General features: G+C 43.7%; 2 protein-coding genes across 2 annotated transcripts in view; one reads left to right on the forward strand and one right to left on the reverse strand.

Moving 5' to 3' along the window:
* The first annotated feature begins 5,027 nt into the window (after nt 1-5,027).
* On the forward strand, nt 5,028-13,911 carry dync2i2 (dynein 2 intermediate chain 2). Its single transcript, XM_018701903.2, has 9 exons — nt 5,028-5,304; nt 6,071-6,331; nt 6,417-6,526; nt 6,749-6,906; nt 7,349-7,458; nt 7,643-7,813; nt 11,692-11,924; nt 12,031-12,188; nt 13,518-13,911. The coding sequence occupies exons 1-9, from the start codon at nt 5,227-5,229 to the stop codon at nt 13,754-13,756; spliced, it is 1,518 nt and encodes a 505-aa protein (XP_018557419.1). The 5' UTR covers nt 5,028-5,226; the 3' UTR covers nt 13,757-13,911.
* The window catches only part of sptan1 (spectrin alpha, non-erythrocytic 1), a 43,520-nt gene continuing 39,447 nt past the window's right edge, over nt 13,912-17,984 (reverse strand). Inside the window, 8 exon segments of the mRNA XM_018701902.2 lie at nt 13,912-14,358; nt 14,443-14,590; nt 14,756-14,902; nt 14,990-15,043; nt 15,170-15,366; nt 15,489-15,543; nt 17,164-17,181; nt 17,698-17,810. Coding sequence (XP_018557418.1) covers nt 14,233-14,358; nt 14,443-14,590; nt 14,756-14,902; nt 14,990-15,043; nt 15,170-15,366; nt 15,489-15,543; nt 17,164-17,181; nt 17,698-17,810 — 858 coding nt within the window. The 3' untranslated portion in view covers nt 13,912-14,232.

Genomic DNA, 17,984 nt, shown 5'->3' on the forward strand with positions numbered 1-17,984 from the left:
GAGCCTTTAGAGGCGTTGTTAGAGAAAAAATGTATTTTTCCTATTAATTCTTGAGCCTGGAGGGAGGGGCTTTGGGTTTATAAGGGGCTGCTGTGGCCCAGGGAAGGCAGTCCTGGTTTGGTTGCAGAGGAGGTAACGACTACTGGCACATGTTTACTGAGTTACTGAAGAACTCTATTGAGCTTGAATTTTTTCTTGATGTTTTTTTTTTTTTTTTTTTTTTTTTTTTTGCATTGTTTGGTTGTTTGGTTTCCACTAATTTTCGCACTGTAAAAAGTTATCACTGTTTGCACTTTGGGAGGCCAATAAAGAAATCAGAGCACCAGATTATCTTCTGACTATGCCTGTGAGTTTTTCCTGGGATTTTTCCTCTTACCTCCATCATTTTTGGATTTTTGGGAGGTTTAAGAAAGAACCCTGTGACAGATGGTGTCAGAAGTGGGATGGCTAGTCGCAAGAAGATAACTTGCCTCACTAGGCGGATGGGGGCTGCGTTCCCAGCAGCGGGCACAGCTGAAGCAGGCAGAAGTCAAATTAAGTCAAATTTATTTATTTCATAAATTTAAAGAAGCAGCAGCAGATGGGGGCGATCCAGCGTGGGAAAGTTTACTTTCATCAACGGAGGAGGAAGAGGATCCTAGGCCTGGCCCCTCATCTTCAGGTGCAGCAGGGGGAGAGCTACTGACCCTGATGAGAGACTTTTTGACGGGGCAACAGAGGAGGGAGGAGGGCCTCCTGGAGGAGCTTCGCAGTCCGAGGGTGTCTTTCCAGCCAGCAGCCCAGCTACCACAGGTAACTCAAGCAGCTGCAGCTACAACTCCCAGTACAATGACTGCAAGTAGTCCCAGACTGGACCTACCAACCCCAGCACCTCGCCGCCAAATCAGTGTGCCACAGTCATCATTACTTAATTCAGTAGACTCTGACACAGACACACCTGAGCAGTCAGGACTAGTACAGAGGCCCAGTCCCGGACCCCTGAGGCCCATGATGTCAGAACCAAAAATCCCTCCATATCAAATGGGTGAGGACATTGAGAACTATTTAATGCGCTTTGAACATATTGCAAAAACATGAAAGTGGCCGGAGAGCGAGTGGGCATGCAGACTTGTTCCCTTGTTGTCAGGGAAGGCACTGGAGGCCTACACTGCAATGGATGAGGAGAGAGCCCATTGCTTTACAGATCTCAAAGCAGCACTGCTGGCCAAGTTCGACATCTCCTCTGAGACATACCGGCAGCAGTTCAGGGCACCTACTGTCCCACCTGGTGAGACGCCCACTGAGACCTACCACCGCCTTAAGGGGCTCTACCGACGCTGGATTCGACCAGAGCAGCACACCAAGGAGGAGATCGGTGAGGTGTTTATCCTGGAGCAGTTACTGCGAGTGCTTCCCAGTGAGGTGAGGACCTGGGTGAAGGAGCATGAGCCAGCTGAGGGATTTGCGGCTGCCAAGCTGGCTCTGCAATACCTCAATGCTCGTAGAGGAGGACCAGCTACCAGATCCACTGGCGCAAACCATCGTTCATCACTCCAGATACCACAGGCTAGGCCAATCAGAAAGGAGAGCAACCAGGGCCTTCTAGGTATTCCCAACACTGCACCAGGACAACGACCATCTGGTAAGGACCTTGTTTGTTTCTATTGCCAGCAGCCAGGCCATAAAGCGTCTGTGTGTCCCATACGCACAGCTAAGATCATGCGAATTCCAGCCTGGCCAAAAAGTGCTGTTACTTCTTCCTTCCTCCAGCAACAAACTCTTGGCAAAATGGCAGGGGCTGTACACCATCAACCGCAAAATGGGGCCAGTGATTTATGAAGTTCTGCACCCAGAAAAGAAGAAACCAAAGCAGATCTACCATATCAATTTGCTGAAAGAATGGAAGGAGGACCCCATCCTGGCTCCAGCACAGACATTGATGGTGGACCCTGAGAAGGAAGTGGAAACGGAAATGGAGGCTCTGACCAGAACTGCTCCCCCTATGTTGGCCCATCTTACACCAGAGCAAGCTGCACAGCTCTTCCATGTCTTTCAGGAGACCTCTCACCTTTTTTCGGCCCTGCCAGGGAAAATGACACTGACTGAGCACATTATCCGCTTAAAAGATGGCCGACCAATCCGCCAGCGTCCCTATCGTGTCCCACAGCAGCTGGTGGAGAAACTTCATCAGGAGGTGGAGGAGATGTTGAGACTTGGGGTGATCGAACCTTCCACCTCTGAATGGTGTAGCCCAGTGGTCATTGTTTTTAAGAAGGATGGCTCACTCCGGATATGTATGGACTTCCGGAAACTCAACTCCATCTCAGAGTTTGATGCCTACCCCATGCCCCGAATCGATGACCTGCTTGAGAAGATCAGAGCTGCCAAATACATCACCATGATCACCACCACCATCACGATCATCACCACCTCGATGTGTGTAAGGAGTACTGGCAGGTCCCACTGGAGGAGACATGCCGGCCCTACACAGCCTTCAGAACACCAGCGGGGCTCTTCCAGTTTACTGTGATGCCATTTGGCCTACATGGTGCTCCAGCCACCTTCCAGAGGCTAATGGACTGGGTCCTTCAGGGCTGCAACCACTGCTGCGCAGCCTACCTGGATGATGTGGTGATCTTCAGCCACACTTGGGAGGAGCACATTCATCACTTTTCCCTGATCCCGGAAAAGATTCAGAAAGCTGGACTAACCCTCAACCCCTCCAAGTGTGAGTGGGCACGGCAGGAGACACGCTACCTGGGCTATCAGCTTGGGCGAGGGGAGGTGCGGCCGCAAGTGGATAACTTGGAGGCTATCCTAAACTGCCCCTGCCTCGCACCAAGAAGGAGGTACAGTCCTTCCTGGGGTTGGCTCGTTGGTACAGGAGGTTTGTGCCCCAGTTTGCCACTATCGCAGCACCACTCACCACGCTGACCAGCAAAGACCAGAGAACTCCTATCTGCCAGCATTACTGGATTCTGAAAGGTAAGAAAGCCATCCGTAAGCATTGTTTTTTTGGATATGTGTCCTCTGACCTCTGTGACACTGATCCAGTCACCCTCAGTCTCCTTCTTATGGGGCGGCTTGATGCATTCCTTCCGCAGGGAGCCTGTGCAGGTGTGAGGCCTTTTGAAATCCCTGCCGTAGAACCCTGGGCTCTCTCCTGGCAGCAATTGTGTGTCTGAGTGAAATGTGAGTTCTCTTTGTAGTATATGGATTTAGTTACTTCTGTTCAAATCTGAACAACTGAAGCAACTCTCAAAGTGTCTCATTGTGCCTGACCACACAACTGTAGTGTTGATCACATCCCTAGTAACCAGCTCAATACCAGTACACTTCATACAGTCCACGACGAGCTATTTTATAATAAGTCCCAAAATACATCCATGGATAGGAAGCACTGAAGTTCCTTTCCTTAACTTTTCTATAATTCTACCAGCTCTTATCATGTCTGCCACTGCTGATACTTCTGGGTCATATAACTTAGTGGCAGCCATGATAAGAGCTGGTCGAATTCTTGAAATGTTAAGGAAAGGAGCTTCAGTGCTTCCTATCTGAAGCTCATCTCCTTTAGCACTGGATACACTGGACCTTCCTTTATGAAAGTTAGGGAGAGAATGCTGTCCCACAATTCCTTGCAGCTGCAGCGTTTAAAGCAATCATCGTAGTTACACCACAGCAGATCCACGGACATGTTAACACAACAGAGCACCTGCTTAATGTGTGACACTATCCAAAACTTCTGAAACTCCTTCCACCCTCTAAAAAAATAATTTTCTCTACTTAACAAATGAAGAGAAAAATGTAAAAGCGCATATAACAGGAAACCATACATTTCTGTTGAATTAAGTTACTCTGGACCCGTCGCACAATTCCTTTTTTAACGTTATTTTAATGGCTCAACTTTCTCAACTTATACATTCATTTCAGTGTTATTATATTATTAGTGTTGGACAGGAAACCTGAGTTTGTCACTGTACATGTCTTCCACATGTTAAGTTGGTTAAGGAAAAGCCTGGTGTAAGTGCAGTCGAATTCTCTAAATACAGCGGTTCTCTTTTCCCAATTCCGTATTAGTTCTCCTTTGCATCTTTCCTTGACTTCATGACGTTGTCCATCGAGGTCAAGGAAAAGTGATTAGGAAAGGAGATTATTTTGACTATTGGACTGCAGCCTTTGAGGTAATGCTTGTGACACAATCCACAATTTATGGAAACCTTTGGATGATGGGCTGAGCTCCAAATCAGTAAATATAAATTTAATCTCTTTCAAATCCATCCAGTTAGGAGTCTTCATGAAGAACAAATATACTGAATTTCTGGTTGAAATATTAGCATCATAACAAAACACTACATACATAATGTAATTTTGTTATGGAATGTCACACAACTCTATATACTATGTCTGAATATAATTTAGACTCTTGCTCAGTTACTTGTTTTTATTTAGTTATTATTTTAATGGTTCAACTGTATCTGCTTGTACATTCCTTTCATGTTGTTATATGATTTAAACATTTCACTCATGGTTATTTTATTTTTATTTTCAGCTATGTCTTTGTTGTTGTTACTCCTGTGAGTAATTGATCTTTAAATGTTCCCAGTGTATAAATTGAAAACACTCGTTCTTTAGGAGGTGTGATTCTGTGTTGGACAGGAAACCTTGTAGTCAACAGCGCTGAGTTTGTCACTGTACTTATCTTGCATGTATTAATCCAATAAAGTTGGATGAAAAAATCCTAGCGTTTTTTTTAACGCTTTATTAACAATTATGTTTACAACAATACTGTTGTTGGGGTATAAATAATAGGGTATACAGGAATAATATTCATTGGATTTAAAGTCCGTCCATTTTTTTTTTCTTTTGTAATGAATGTGGAATTTTCCTAGTGGTTGCCGTAAGTTACCGCAGTGCTGTCAGATTCTCTAAATACTACGGTTGTCTTTTCCAAAGTCCTCATCAATTCTCCTTCAAATCTTTCCTTGACCCCCCCTAGGAAAGGATATTTTTTCAGTATTCCATCGCAGTCGGGGATTATCCTGGAAAGGAAGCGGAAGTGAACGCCAGACTTCCCTGGCCCGGAAATCCTCTTTGTAACCATGGTAACGCGAGCTTTGTAGAAAAAATGGCTACGTGTTTAATATCCAAGTGCTGGGGCGACCGTAAACGACACGATGGCTGTGTGAAAAGTGGCATGCATTTAGAATATTTTTAAAACTGGTAGGCTTCAGAAGTCGTTGTCTCAGCATGTTTACTGACGAAGCCCTGGACTCAGTGAGTGTCCGGTCACTGTGGAGGAAATCCCAGCAGTCCGAGCAGGAGTCGGTATGTTTGAGCAGCAGTTCCACCTTAAGAATACTCTCTTAGCATGAATAACACCTTTTGCATATAGGGCCATTTTTAAGGTATTAGAGAAACACACAGCACAGCAGTTAGAGAGCTGCCTGAAACTAACTGTAGCTGACACGTTAGGTCCAGGCGTTGCTCGAAAATGTTTTTAATTTCAAAATCAAACAAAAACCGCATGAAACAACAGGGATGAGGTTTCGTCAGGAGAGACGCTTGAATCTTAAGATCAAAATCACTTGGAATATGAGATGGTGATTGCATTCATTTGACAACTCATTACTCACAAATAAGAGTTTTTCAAGGCGAATACAAACAATTGTATACTGCTGAAGCACTCACCTAAAGCTAGCATTTTAAACTTTTTAGGTGATGAAATATGTGACCACTTCAAACCTAAAGCCTTGCTATTGCGCCTTCTTAAGTCTAATTAATTGTGGAATTCAAAATCACGTGTAGTTACTTAAGCAATATTAACCGAGAGGGTGTGCTTTAATGTCATTTGAGCACGACAGTGATGCGGTCAGGACTGAGGCACTTGCACTTGAGTGTAATCTTGCGATTATACAACTATTACCAACAAAGTAAAATGTATATGGCGGAGTAATATTTTTAGTGATGAGTAAGGCGTGCTGTCATGCTGATTTGAGCACATTCTAAATGTCTTATGGACCAATCAGATTGCTCGGTCGGAACTACTTGTATAATTTAATTTTGATGCATCCCTTATTTGCTGGTGTTTTAGAGAGACTGTCAGACCAGAGCAGTGCACAGTGCTGAGGCAGGGATCCAAACTGTGTTCACCACTCTCAGCTGTACCCAGACAGAGCCGCAGGACCAGGCAACAGAGCAGCTCCTTAAACAAAATCACAATGAACCAGAGCCACTCGGCCTGAAGGACTTCCTGCAGCGGGTTGAGGAAGCAGTCATCAGAGAACTGGTCAGAAATGCCAGGAGTCATGCTTTCGATGGATTCCAGGTGAACTGGGGTGATCGCAGTCAGCTGGTAAGCAGCACAGAGGAATCAGGATGTAGTCCCTCATTTTTATGGAGAGTATATTGTGCATAAGGGTGTTCTTCCATGTTTGCAGGTTTCATGTCTCCATTGCCTTCAACATCCCATCTCTCAAGAGAGAGGTCTTCATGTAACAAGTGTGTCCTGGAGTTGTACAGGTTCAGTTATTGCCTGTGCATATGGTCGGTATGTTAGTACCTATTGTGTCAGCCTATCACCTAATTTCCCCTGTTAAATGTCAACAAACCTGAAACTCCACTGATGATGTTCCTGGCTGTTTTCACCACACTGTAGTTTCTTACACTTCTTATCACTTAAAACAAAAACAAGAAATTGTCAGAGAAGCTTGCCTTTAATCATATGGTTATTGTGGTTCAGATGTGTGGGTGTGTTTTTTTTTGTGGGCAGGATTGACGATGGAAACTGGAGCACTGAGAGGTCTTATGTTTGTATGTGGAATCTGGACCGTCGAGGCCTGAGTCCCAGTCAAGCTGATCTGGTCATAGATGTTCCCACTGCAGTCACTGCTCTGTGCTGTCACCCCAGCCAGCCTGCTCTCATTGCAGGTACACTGTCAGTGTGTGTTCTCACATCATGAACTGATAACAGACTGTTCTGCATGCTAACAAAGTCTGAATAAGGTCAAGTCAAATACAAATATCTCATTTAAACATAAGGTTTTTAAAAGTTTTAAAACAAGTTTGTAACTGTAGATTTTATTTATTGGCTTACATTACCAGATACTCTGTACCATTTGAGACCTGTTCTTAAATGCCACTTAACTAATCCAGGTTAATATGCTGTTGTTGTGTTAAAACGATCCTGTTAATGATGTCGGGGCTGGGAAAGCCTCCCATTATTCCAAACTGGGAGTGTTCTTGCATTACTCCAAGATGGTTTCACTGAAGTATGTTAGTCTGTGCTATCATAAAGTTTTTGAGAAGCTCTGAAGCTCTGAGAAGCTCAGTTTATACTGTGTGGTATGTGTGTGTGCTGCTGTGGGTGCAGGGGGTCTGTACAGTGGAGAGGTGGTGGTCTGGGACACTAGTCGGACTCAGGACCCTGTGCTGGCCCTAACTGGAATGTCAGCAGACAGCCACAGGGAACCTGTTTATCAGGTAAGTAGATACAATCAGTTTGGCTTTCTGTTGAAATGCTGTTATCCAGCTAAAGAGCTGTAATGTTGGGTAAACTGGTCTTTGATTTACTGGTGGATTAACAGATAACAAATTGTGAGTGTGTGTGTGTGTGTGTGTGTGTGTGTGTGTGTGTGTGTGTGTGTGTGTGTGTGTGTGTGTGCAGGTTGCCTGGCTACCCCTGCAGAAGAAAGGAGAGTTTGGTGTGCTGAGTGCTAGTTCAGGAGGTAGGGTGCTTGTTTGGATGGTGGACTCGGACCAGGGCAGATTTATCCTGAATGCTGCCTATGCCTTAGTACAACAACAGGTTTCCCACAGCAGCAGCGTCAGCTTGAAGGTGAGTTTCAGGATGACAAAAACTTTCCAAGCGGACCAAACAAAAGCACAACTTTCCAACTTTCCAACTGAGATGGAAAGATGGGCTCACTGTAGAGTATCACAGCCTAAATGAGTCCAGATTTAATTAGTGTGAGACCTGGGTCACAGCTCTCACACTAATTAAATCTGTTTTACATTGCACTTTTCAGAATAGAGTTACAAAGTGCTGTACATACAGTAAACAGAACAAAGGAAAAAAAAAAAAAAACTGAACTTTGAATAGAAGGGTTCCAACCTGGTAACAACAGGTTACTACTCTGGTGTGGGCCAGATTATCAAAATGTGAACATGCATGAGGTTATAGCAGCTGACCAGAAGTCTTTGAACTATGTCATGTGATGAAAATAAAAGCCCCAGGTGAAAATAGGAACAAAGCAAGCAGTTTTCAACTAGGCCAGATTTTAAGCTTCCAGGCAGAACTGGGAGCTTACCAGGGGTCTCTGCTGTAGGTCAGATTTTAAAAATAAAAGCTCCCAGGCAGTGACAGGAACTCACCTGGGGGTTGTGGAGTAGGTCACAGGTAACAAGAGTTTACCATGCCCCCCTGGAGTACTTTGATACTATAAGTCTAGTGGTGAGAGCAAAACTCTCAGTGGAGCTACTTATGATTGGTTGTCACAATAAAAGTTCATAGATGCTGACAGGAGCTTGCTAGGTGAGTGCAGAGTGGCCTGCATTTTCAAAATAAAGCCACAAAAGACAGCATGATCTCACAGTAGGTTTCTTGAGCATCTATGGTTATTTCCTCTTTTTCCCTCCTTCTGTTATTATCTCTGTCTTTCCTTCTTCCCTTGTGTCTTTCTTCTATTCTATTCTGTTCCTTTATTTGTTCCTTCGTTACTTCTGTCCATCTATCTTTCATCTTCTGTCCCTCCTTGCTCCTGTTTTATTCTTTCATTCAGCTTGGTTTAAATTGGGCCACTCAAAGACAGTCAAAGACTAGTTCTGAAGCCATTTCAACATGGTCCTGGCTGCTTTGGGTCATTGTCACGCTGAAAGGTGAAATGTTACCCTAGCCTTCGTTCGTGCATGCTCTGCAGCAGGTTTTCTTCAAGAACTTTTCTGTATTGGGCTGCATTCATCCTTCCCACAGCTCTGACCAATCTCCCTGCCCCTGGTGCTGAGAAGCACCCCTGTAGCATGATGCTGCCACCACCATGCTTCACTGTAGGGATGGTATTAGCCAGCTGTTGAACAGTACCTGGTGTTCACCAGACATAGCCATAGACAGCCAACTCTAGGAAGAGTCCAGGTGGTTTCAGACTTCCCCCATTTCACAGTGGCTGAGGCCACTGGGCTCCTGGGAATGGCTAAAGATTTACAAATGGTCTTATACCTTAGCCCTGATCTATGCATCAACACAAGTTTATCACAGAGGTCTGAGAGTTTGGACTTCATGCTTGGCGTTTGTCCTGATATACAGTGTGAATTGTCACCTTTCTAAGTTCTGTCCAGTCAATTCAGTTTGCTAGACGTGGACTCAAAATAAGTACTAGACACACTCAAATAATTTAGTGTAGATTGGTGGGTAAAAATCCACAATGCAATGTGTGCTAAAATCGAAGGGGTCTGAGTACTTTCTGAAATCACCATACAGTGGCAAGAAAAAGAAGGTGAACCCTTTTGAATCAGCTGCATTTTTGTAAAAGATAATCTTAAAATATGATCAGTCCTTCATCTAATTTACAGTTATGAACAAACATAATGTATTGTAACTAATAACATGCAAAGTGTTGTATTGATCTTGTCCATATTGATTACATTGTTCTCATACACATTCATGGTGTGGGTTGGAAAAAGTATGTGAACCCTGAGGCTAATGACAGAAACAAATTACTTACAAGCTACTTTGACTTACAGAAAACACTCAAACATTTTGAGTTTGCAATTCGCAAGAATCATCATCACTTTTGATCTCCGAAGACTTATGATCAAGAATTGTGGATTTGTATAAAGCTGGAAAAGATTGGGACTTTGCTTCCTTGGGGACCGGACAGATCGCCATCATCATCAAGGGGAAAATGAATTCTCAAGTGTATCAGTGTATCCTACAGGATAATGTCAGGGTGGCTGTCCACCAGCTGAAGCTCAGCAGAAGTTGGTGATGCAGCAGGACAACAATTCTAAACATCAAAGTACATTTACTACAGAATGGCTTCAAACAAAGAAAATCCACCTTTTGGAGCTGCCCAGTCGGAGCCCAGACCTTAACCCAATAATGATGCTATGGAATGACCTCAGAGAGCAGTTCACACCAGGCATGCTAAGACTATGTGTGAGCTGGAGCAGTTCTGTGAGGAAGTATGGTCCCAAATTCCCTCTGAACATTGTGCAGCACATTACATCATATTTTATGACCAATTGCTTTACAAACCAGTTCATTCCAAAGGGTTCACTTACTTTTTTGCCACTTTATAGGCCCACAGAAAAATCAAGTGTGGAAACTTTATGGTAAATGATGCCACACATACAACAGCTGAATATTCAAGTGATATCCCAAGGAATGGACAGGCAGTGAGTTCATCTTTGTATTGAGGCATTGTTTCACATCGATTAATTCAAGAGAATTTTCAGGCTCTGTAATATTTAATTTTAGATTTTTTTAGTCATGCAATCAGCATGGATAGCTACATCTTTCTGTTGGTCAATCCACCACTTTGCATCTGACTGAAATATCTCAACAACTATTTGATTGATTGGAACAAAATTTTGTACAGACATTTTTGGCCCCGGAGTTTGACTCCTGCTGACTTTGGTGATCCAGTAACTTCCCTTCAGCATCACCAGGAGGCTCCCATTCATTTCAGTGGTGAATAATTTTGATTGATTTTCCCTTTACTTTGGTTTATGACCACATACCTGCAAAGCTGACAACAGTGAAGACAGTGAACATGGTAAAATATTACACAAGCTTAGCATCAACATGTTAACATGCTAATGTTAGTATTCAGCTTAAAGCAGTACAATGCAAAAGTACAGCCTCACAGAGCTGCTAGCATGGACTCTTTGGTTTTACACTGAAATGCTTGATGAAGGTTGTTGGACTGACATGTAGTTATTCAATGAATTTATCTTAAATATAAGTAGTGTTCACACACTGCTATAGTCATATTTTTTCTTTATCTTTCATCACATTACTTCACACCTATGTAGTGATGACATTTTTTGTGATGTATATAAATGGCGTGAGTAGATGTGATACATCATACTAGTAATTAGTTAATATAACAATAAATTAAAATAAATGATGACAATATGTACAATACAAATACAAAAAAACAGACCAAAAAAGCAGAGAAGAAAAAGGAAATGCAAAGCCTGAAATGCTCCCTAATGCACTCTAATATGGAGAACCACAATCTAGTAGCCTCAATTCATTATTCTTTTACCATATGATAGTAACTTTACCTCTTAATACATCTTTTTAAAAAGTTTCAGCTTCCTCTTCAAGTACTCCATAATCTATATTTGTTTAATGGTATTACTCCATTTGTCTGTCAGGGGACATGTTATAGGCAGTATCCTTAACAAATCATCATTTTCATCTCGGTGGTTCAATCCCCGGCTCCTCCAGTCTGCATGGTGAAGTATCCTTGGGCAAGATACTGAACCCCAAACTGCCTCTGATGTGTCATCGGTGTGTGTATGTGTGTGTATGTACTAGAAAGCACTAATGTATAGAACAAGTGCTGTATGAATGTGTGTGAATGGGGTGAATGTGATCTGTAGTGTAAAGTGCTTTGAGTGGTCGAAAAGACTAGAGAAGTGCTATATAAGTACAGTCCATTTACCATTTAATGTGGATTTGGGACAGTTAGAGTTTTCTGTTGCCCGTAGGCCCGAGGCAGCAGCACTGTGGGTATCACCTCCCTGGCTCTGTCTCCCTGGGACTCTGATACCTTCTTGGTGGGCTCTGAGGGCGGCCTGCTGCTCAGATGCTCCTTCTCCTCCAAGGTGCCAGCTGCTGCACCCTCTGAGGGCCAGAGTGTGACACTGAGAGCTCCAGCTGTCTTCTCATTCAGGCCTCACAGCGGCCCCATCCACTCCATACACTGCTCCCCTTTCCACAGGTGACATTTCCACACACACCTGATCATTGTAGAGGTGAGCAGCAGGTATTTTACATGTGACACAGAAGTGAAATTGCATTGACTTGTTGTATTGTGTTGTCTGCAGGAACTTGTTTGTGAGTGCAGGGACAGACGGTCTGGCTCACCTCCACTCCCTGCTGCAAGCCAACCCGCTTCTCTCTCTCCGGGTTTCAGACTCCTACGTGTTTCAGGTGCAGTGGTCTCCAACTAGACCGCTGGTTTTTGCTGCAGCCACAGGACAAGGTGCAACATCATAACTATGTATGAATGGTGTAGATGGTTGTTGATATGTTTTTTTAGTACGTTTTTGTGGGTTCACAGATGGATTTACACAAAATCAGATTCAGGTCAGCAGCCAGACCTGAGGTCTGTACTACGAAGCGAGTTCAACATACCCTAACCCAGGATATCTTATCATTATCTGGCTTCACTAAACCTAACTACCACAGTCTGGCTAAGCAGTGTTACGACGCTAGTTATTAACTCGTTAAGTCAAGCCAGGAGGCGGAGTTGTTAGTTAAAAGCAGCGTTGTCAGAACCATGAGTAAGGTACCTAATATTATACGAGAGGTAACGCTGACAGCTGCATGTCGTCCATAAAAAAAAGACATTTAACAAGTTGAAATGTGAACAAGAGAAACACTAGAAATAATTTACAATTCTCAAAATCAGGCTGAGGATTTATTGTAAATAAGTACATAAATGTTTTTTCTTACTGAGCGAGCATTTTTGTTCTTTTGTCTGATGGTGATTTATTCTGAGTTACTGTGAATATGTGATGTAGATAAACAGTGACAGTAAAGTCAAACTGTTTCTGCTGCCAAAGCAGAGAGGAGAGGAGAGAGTTCATGTCTGAGGTCGATCTGACTGAAGTGTTCATTTATAATCGTGGCAAATATTCAACAGTGTGAAGATAAAAGCATCTTTGTTCTATCAAAGTGAAGATTGAACAGTCAGTATGTGATCATTTAGTGTGATAAACTCTCTCTCTGTTTGTTAGAAGCTCTGTTGTGGACATAATGGAACAAAACCATTCCACAGAGCTATAAAAATATCTATTGATCTTTATTATTTGGTACTTTATTGTAAACTCTGTCCTTCTCAGGATCCTGCAGAAATGTTGACGCTAGTTTTCCAGTGATCTGATTGGTCAGTAGTTGGGCTGTTGACAGGTTTTGATCTGATCCTCTGAAGTTAACCTGCCCCGGAGCAGGTTAGTTGTTCAGAATCAGTTACTATGGTGATTTACCCCGATAAGAAGTGAACCTCTGTCGTAAGGCTGAAAACCCAGAGTTAAACCTGAAGCTAACTCGCTAACTGCAAATCCCGGTTCGTAGTACAGGACTCTGCTGTCTGTGATAAACTGTCAGTGCTATGTATCTCCATGGTCACTTGTCAGATTTTGATGAAACCCCAGAGAGAGCCATGTCATTGTTAATAAATGTGCTGTATAAATAAAGCAACAGTGCCTGTGGGTGGGGCATTCGGTGGCTCTAATGTTTAAGGCACATACTAAGTAAGTTCCGTATAGAGTTCAACCCTCACCTCCCCTGTCCTGTCTGTCTTTTCCAGGTGAGGTGCAGATATTTGACCTGGGTCACAGGTCACTGAGACCAGCAGCCACTATCGAGCAGAGAGGTGCAGGCCAAGCAGCTTCTTGTTTGTCCTTCAACTGTCAGAACCCTCACCTCTTGGCAGTGGGGAATACAGATGGGACAGTTGGTGTTTGGCAGCTGAGCGCAGACTTGACGGAGCAGAGCCCCAGAGAGAGCAGCCAGTTGGAGCAGATAGCTCATCAAGTGGCAGAATGAGACACTACTTGGGACAGATCACTGCTGTACAGGACTGTTTTATCCTCCATTTATGTCAGCGCTGTTTTGTAAAAGAAAAAAAACCAAAAACAAAACAAACCCAAATCTTAACATCTTAAGTGTGGATGTGAAATAAAAACAAGTGAGTGAAGGTGTCCAGTTCTAACCAGTAGCGTTTATTAAATCACACTGCAGTTGTTAGGTGTTGTTACAACATTATCATTACTAATAGGTTCTTAAATTCATCAAAAGCACAAGCTAAACAGCTAAAACAATCACATTCAAATGCAGACAGATCCACTATGCTATCATGAGAAGCACAAAGGGTAGAGCGAGATAAATAGATAATACAGACAGTTGTTATTAGTGAGTATTCCTAGTGCCACAATCATGCAGTTTCAGCCGTGAGTTTGTGTTGGAAGTGTGTGTGTGTATGTGGGAAAACGCATCCCGATTGGTCACTGGTGGGTTAGGGATTAGTTGACGAAGAGCGAGCGGGTGAATTCGACAAAGTCGAAAGCTGACGGCAGCTCGCGGCCCTTGCTGTCGAGGTAGGGCTTCATGTGTGAGAGGCAGTAGTCCGCCTGCTCCTTGGTCAGGTTCTGAAAGGAAAAGGGCCACGGTTAGACCTCCATGAATACGACGGTGAAACTAATGCCACAGAATGAGCAGTGAACTCGTCTGACCTGGTAGAGCTCTTCTTTAGTGACGTAAGGTTTGTTCTCAGTGCTGAGAGCTCGGAAAGCGCTCTCTATCTCCTCACTGGATTTGACGTTCTCTGTCTCGCGGCTGATCATGAACGCCATGTATTCCTGCAACGACACGTTTCCATCCCTGCGCACACAGATTCCTCAGAGTTAGCCAACAAATACAATAGTGAGCAAAATACAAACAGCCGTACTGGTGAATAACATTGATTATCCCGTTACAATCAGCTGCCAATATTCAAGAACTGTTGTTACATCCTTTTCAGAGTAAGTTCTTCAACACACGACAGACCTGTTGGGATCCACTGTGTCGAGTATGGCCTCAAACTCAGGATCAGGTTCTCCTTCTTCCACCATGGGCAGGTCGTAGCCCAGCGAACGCAGACACGACTTGAACTCCTGATGGTTCAGACGGCCAGACTTCTCCTTGTCAAAGTGCCTGTAAAGAAACAGGAGAACATGAGGATGTGGCTTGCTCAGATCAGACAGAAATATGTCATGATGAAGGCAGGTCAACACCACGCACTTAAACATCATGCTGAACTCCTTCAGAGCCTCCTCTGTCACTCCAGTGGTGTTCCTGAAAGACAAGGAGGGAGGAACATGAGCTTAAAGCAGCATCAGCAGCCGTTTGATCTACAACACCAACTTTTAACACTTAACAGCCTTGTGTGAGTGTTTGAATCAACTGTCTGTTGGTGTGTACCTGGCCTGTATCTGTTGCTCCAGGTTGTGCTGCATCCTCATTCCCAGTTGGTCCAGTTGGTCCCATTGCTGGGCCAGGCCCACTGTGCTGTGCTCTGTATACTTGTTGTCCAAGATCAGTGCTTCTTCCATAGCTGCCCCCAGATCTTCAATCTTCTTCAACTGGCTGCGCATGGCCCGGATCTCCTGGTGCTTACGCTACACACACGCACACACACACCCACCCACCCCACCAAAACCAGTCACATGGTGTGTACTGCAGCTCAGAATTCTGCTAACAAAGATCTTAGTCTTAGTATATATAAAACAGTGGTATTTACCTTGGTCGCCTCCAACTGGGATTCCAGGGTACCAGACTCTTCCACCATACACGACCTGACACCAATGGAAACGGATATTAGAAAGGAAGCAGCACAGCCTGGAAAACTGCTGCACTCACTCTGACACACACACACACACACACAGTTAGGAAAACACATTCTCTACAACATTCAGTATCCCCAGAGAAACCTTCATCAATTATGCTCAAAAGAAAGTGGTTCTTGGTAGTATTCATTTTTTCACTATTGTGACAAAATTTAAAAAGTGGATCTGTTGTGCTGTCTTTACTGCCTCAGTAGCTGGATTAATACCAGAAATATACTCGTAACCCAAACCATGCGAGGTTAGGGCTACTGCAAACAGGAGTGGAAACTACAGCAGCTCATTAGTATGTCGTAAATATGAAAAGCAGTCTATTGTTACAGAAGATGAATGGTGTACTCTAAAGTCACTGCACACATGCAGAGAAATAAACCACAATGACCCAATGGGACCAAATTCCCCTAAAAGTTGCTTCAAATAATACTTTAAATAAATAATAATTATTTTGCACCATGCAGAAGGTGTGTATATGCACGATGGGACAATGCAGTTTCCATCGCTAAAGTACACACAGGTAAACAAGGTGACAACTAGCCAGTCCACTAGTTGAAAGCAGTGCTGACTGCAGCGTGGACTGGGTGTATGTTAGTACAGCAGGGAGGTACTGAGCACACCAGAGCCTAACATGCCCTGTGTCTCAAATCGGATACTTCAGTTAGTACACTTACATGTAGTACACTGTGTACACAGTATACTCGCTGGCGTTGCATGTGCATTTCAACAGGGTAGTGTTGTCTAAAATCACACACTTATCAGAACTGATGATCGTATCATGCGACAAAAATATCCACTGGCTGTTTCACTTTCTGGTGTGTCCTGTTTGATGCGACATGTAAGTGACAGTGCCATTAGCACTGATGAAGTGTCCTCCTTCCTACATCGCCATTTTTACAAGTTTGAAAACACATTAGCAGTCCCCTCACCCTCTGATAGCTAGCCAAGATGGCAGTTGTTGCAGGTGAGAAGTGTTGGTTGTTCTACACTCAACTTTGTGGCTGTTTTGAGTCAACATACTGGTGCTTCTAGTGCACTGTATGTTTTCATACTTGTGATACTGTTTCGAGTGCATAAATGCATTCGCACTGATAAGTGTGAGTGTGGATGTATGCGAATTGAGACACACTGTTTTTAGACTGAAGTGCACAAAGTCGCACAGCCCTCACACTGCGTGAGTCAGAAAAAGCAAAATAAACCAAAGCAAGGGTTGAAAGAGGTTGACCTTCCAGAAAGATCATCAGCAACTTGGTACTGATAGACACAGATAACCCGTCGATAGGCTACGCTATTCAAAGAGAGGGTGGGGAGGAGGGAGGACCAGAGATTAAACATCAGACAAGAAAATGGAGGGAAAACACAGGGAATACTCCAGAAAAAAACTCATCGACATTAAGGAGGAGTAAGAGTAAGAGGAACATGTGGCTTGAAAATGGTCCTGCCAATCTTGATCATTTAAAATAACTCCCACCTCAGATATCAACAATATGCTTTCCTCATCACATACTACAGTTTTCACAGCCACACAAACAGCCTCAAACACTCAGACATATAAAAAAGAGAAAAAGTGATATTAACCCATCCAGAAGATATGTCCTGATTAGCACAGCGATCCCAAGCACCAGCGAGGAAGCAGCCAAGAGGAAGGAGGGAGAGGAGAGGGGAGGGGGATGGATGGAGAGAGAAAAAAAGAGAAACAAATACAAATTAACAATATGAGGAAACAACACAGTGCTCACCACAAACAACCCCAAAAACACAACACGCTAAACACCAGTGTGCACAGTGGCTTTGAAAGTTCTAATATAATGTCTGTACGAGACAGCAAACACTTCACCAGCAAGCATGCACTGATTCAGTGTTTGACAGAAAGCCACAAACACTGTAGAGAGCACCTTCACACACCTTCACACACCTGTGCCATACTGTATTCAGTCATGAACAGAGTGTTTGACACAGACTGCCATGTCAGTAGTGCAGACATTTTCATAAGAAAAACTTTCATGCTGAACACCTGGGCTGAAATGAGTTCTCCAGACCTGATCTGTGTGAGCTGGAAAAAACTTCAGCCCAGGTTTATAAAGGTTCAGCTTCAGGAACACTGTCCTCTACCTGGTCTCCTGGAGCCACTGGTGGAAAGCGTTGGCATGCTGTGCAAATTCCTGACGCAACTTGTCGTTTTCCTCCTGTCTCCTCTGCTCCTTCTGCAGCTCCAGCTCTCGCTCCTACACTCACATTTAGAGAGGGAAGAAACAGACGCCAGCAAGGTCAACAGTGTTACTGATACCACTGATACTTATCACCTCCTGTATGTACTTCATAACAGATTCACTTTAATCAGACTACCAGTGCTGTGAAGTGACATTCTGTTAGCAGATGTCACCAAAAATGACAAAAAT

The sequence above is a fragment of the Lates calcarifer genome, linkage group LG9 (genome assembly GCF_001640805.2).
Source record: "Lates calcarifer isolate ASB-BC8 linkage group LG9, TLL_Latcal_v3, whole genome shotgun sequence".
NCBI classification, from domain to species: domain Eukaryota; kingdom Metazoa; phylum Chordata; class Actinopteri; family Centropomidae; genus Lates; species Lates calcarifer.